Below are 2667 nucleotides of genomic sequence, written 5' to 3' on the forward strand. Positions count from 1 at the left end.
AAATCCAAATGCTGATCAGTAATCTCTTTTTCTGCCAACTTTTCATCGAGCCATTCAGTCATATAAGCAACTCCATTTAAATCAAGTTGCACCCGTGTACGGGTAGCTGGTTCCATTGCCGTTATTAAAAACAATAATTTCATATCAAAAAACTCTACAGAAGACGGGTGTTGTACTGATGAAGCGACACGTTTAAGAATAGCGTCTGTGATATTTGATTTAACACACTGACGACGGCGATCTGCACATTGGAATACTAAATTGCACAAACATTTAAGGGACTCAACGACGATTTGCGTTGTGTTATCACTCCAATGCAAAGTAACATCTTGAACTACTGCTCCATCAACATCTAAGTCACCTTCTTTGCGAGCAACTGAATCTGATTCTTCAACGGCTTCAGGATGTTCCAGATGAGCCAATTTAAGGAGGCACAACACATCTTCCTCTAAATCTTCTGCCTGCAGACTACACTTGTCACGCGTTAAGATACGAACGCTATTTAGAGTTAGAGAGTGTAGACCTACTAAATTATCATCTTTAAGTATATCAAACAGTGTGCGCCACATAGCGTGCCAGCACCCATCTACATGGAACATTGAAAAATCAAAAAGGTCGTCATTCTGAAAAGTATGAATGGTTTAAATTGTTTGTTGATACATACGTACACATGTACATATGCATGTACACAATTTTCTTACGTACTTTCGAGTTAAATTCAGTTAAGACAGATTTGATTTCATCTGGATTTTTGCCACGCAATTGCTCTAATTTCTGCTCCTCCATTTTTTAGTTATAATCGCCGATATCCTTACCAAATTGGATTAGAATTTTCACGAATATATTCACATCGATTGACGTTTTACATGGTGGAATAATAACAAGGTATTGTCAGTAGCGACATGTTTGTTGTAATTTTGACTTCTTCTTCTGGCTGCTTCTTTCAGTGCTGCCAATCATAATTTTTATCTACAATTTTTTGGGAAATAGTATCCACTTTAGTAACTTGTTTTATCGCGTTATTTTAATAACTTGGTGTTTTTAGAACGAAATTAACACTGAAAATTTCTGGATTTGTATAAATTTTTACTACAAATGTAAAAAAATAAAATATATCGTGGTTATCAATGGAAAATCGTACACAAAAATCGTATGGAAAGTCGATTACGTTTATTTGAATTAAATTTTGCTGCATTGTCAGTTTTTTCGATTATTTATCGAAGTGGAAGTCATATTTTATCATGTTTAATACGCCATATCGGATTTATTGTTAATTGGCTGACCAAAATAAAATAAGCATGGAACTAATAGGCTGTTAATGAAAAGAAATTGAAGGAAAAGTATTTTGGTTTTGTATTTGTGCAGCAAAACTGTAAACAAAGGATGTAAGAAATGTCAACGAAAACACCAACAGTCGGTGTGAACAGCCTTCAGCCCACAATCCCAAAACTGGTTTTCAAGGTGTTTTCGTTGTCGGTCCGAACATGGTATTATGTATAAAAACAAAAACTATCGATAGTATTGGAAACTATCGACTGTAGTACGATAGTAAAAAACCATCGATAAAATCGATAGTGCCATCGATATTTTCAGACCACTAGTTGAAACACATGTGTCTATTTTTGATAGCATTTTTATTCAACAATCTCAGGAAACTTAAAAATTTATATCTTTGAAAGTTCCATTTAGCTGAGGAACATACAATGGAAGTTGAAAATATAAAAAACGACGATTTTTTGCCGCCATCAGGGTTGAAAAAGGCAACTAAACGGTCTGCAGATTATAATGAAACAATGCAGGTTGATGAAGAGTCCCCACTGCAGGAGACAAAACAAAGGATGCAAACCCCGCGCGCAAAACGCCAAAAAAGTGACGTTAGAAAAATCTCTGTTCCTCCACACAGGTAATTTTTATTTTCGTGGCATTTGACTTTAACCATACAATTACATTCTCGTCAGATATTCATCATTAAAGGAGCATTGGATGAAGATTTTTAGTCCTGTTGTAGAACATATGAAACTTCAAATACGTTTTAATATGAAGGCGAAACAAGTAAGTCCATACAAAAATTTCAATCCAAACTGGACAAGGCTTTGTCTTCCTTTAAAGCACTTCAGAATCGTATAAAACTAAAAGCTTTTCGAAAAATTAAAAAGGAAACACCGTTTGTTAAGAGCACTTTTGCACTTATTTAAAATTTCTTAAATTAAAAAACACCAAAAAAAATTCACACTATGATTGCTGTGAATATGGGCACATTAACTTAATATACAAGACTGCTCACTTAAATTAACTTATCGTAATTAGTTCCTCAAACTACTTTAAATTTATTTACGTTATTCCTTTGCACGATTATTAAAATTTTGGGTATATCGATTAATATAACAACTTTTTCTGGCGAACTCTGAAACTATAAATATTCTATGTCTTTTGTTTATATATCTAGGTTGAACTTCGAATTAGCCCTGAAACTCCAGATATATCAAACCTACAAAAAGGTGCCGACTTTGTCAAAGCATTTCTCTGTGGTTTCGAAGTGGATGACGCTTTGGCACTGCTGCGTTTAGAAGATTTATTCGTAGAAACATTTGAAGTGAAAGATGTGAAGACCCTGCGTGGCCACCACCTAAGTCGGGCTATAGGTCGATTGGCTGGTAAAGGAGGACG

General features: G+C 34.8%; 1 protein-coding gene across 1 annotated transcript in view; it reads left to right on the top strand.

Moving 5' to 3' along the window:
- The first annotated feature begins 1581 nt into the window (after nucleotides 1–1581).
- Nucleotides 1582–2667, top strand: part of LOC118734443 (RNA-binding protein pno1) — a 2461-nt gene continuing 1375 nt past the window's right edge. The window contains exons 1-3 of the mRNA XM_036464163.1: nucleotides 1582–1903; nucleotides 1959–2052; nucleotides 2447–2667. Coding sequence (XP_036320056.1) covers nucleotides 1704–1903; nucleotides 1959–2052; nucleotides 2447–2667 — 515 coding nt within the window. The 5' untranslated portion in view covers nucleotides 1582–1703. The remainder of the gene's footprint in view (nucleotides 1904–1958; nucleotides 2053–2446) is intronic.

This window comes from Rhagoletis pomonella, unplaced genomic scaffold (genome assembly GCF_013731165.1).
Source record: "Rhagoletis pomonella isolate Grant_MI unplaced genomic scaffold, Rhpom_1.0 Rhpom_scaffold_00002, whole genome shotgun sequence".
Lineage (NCBI taxonomy): Eukaryota > Metazoa > Arthropoda > Insecta > Diptera > Tephritidae > Rhagoletis > Rhagoletis pomonella.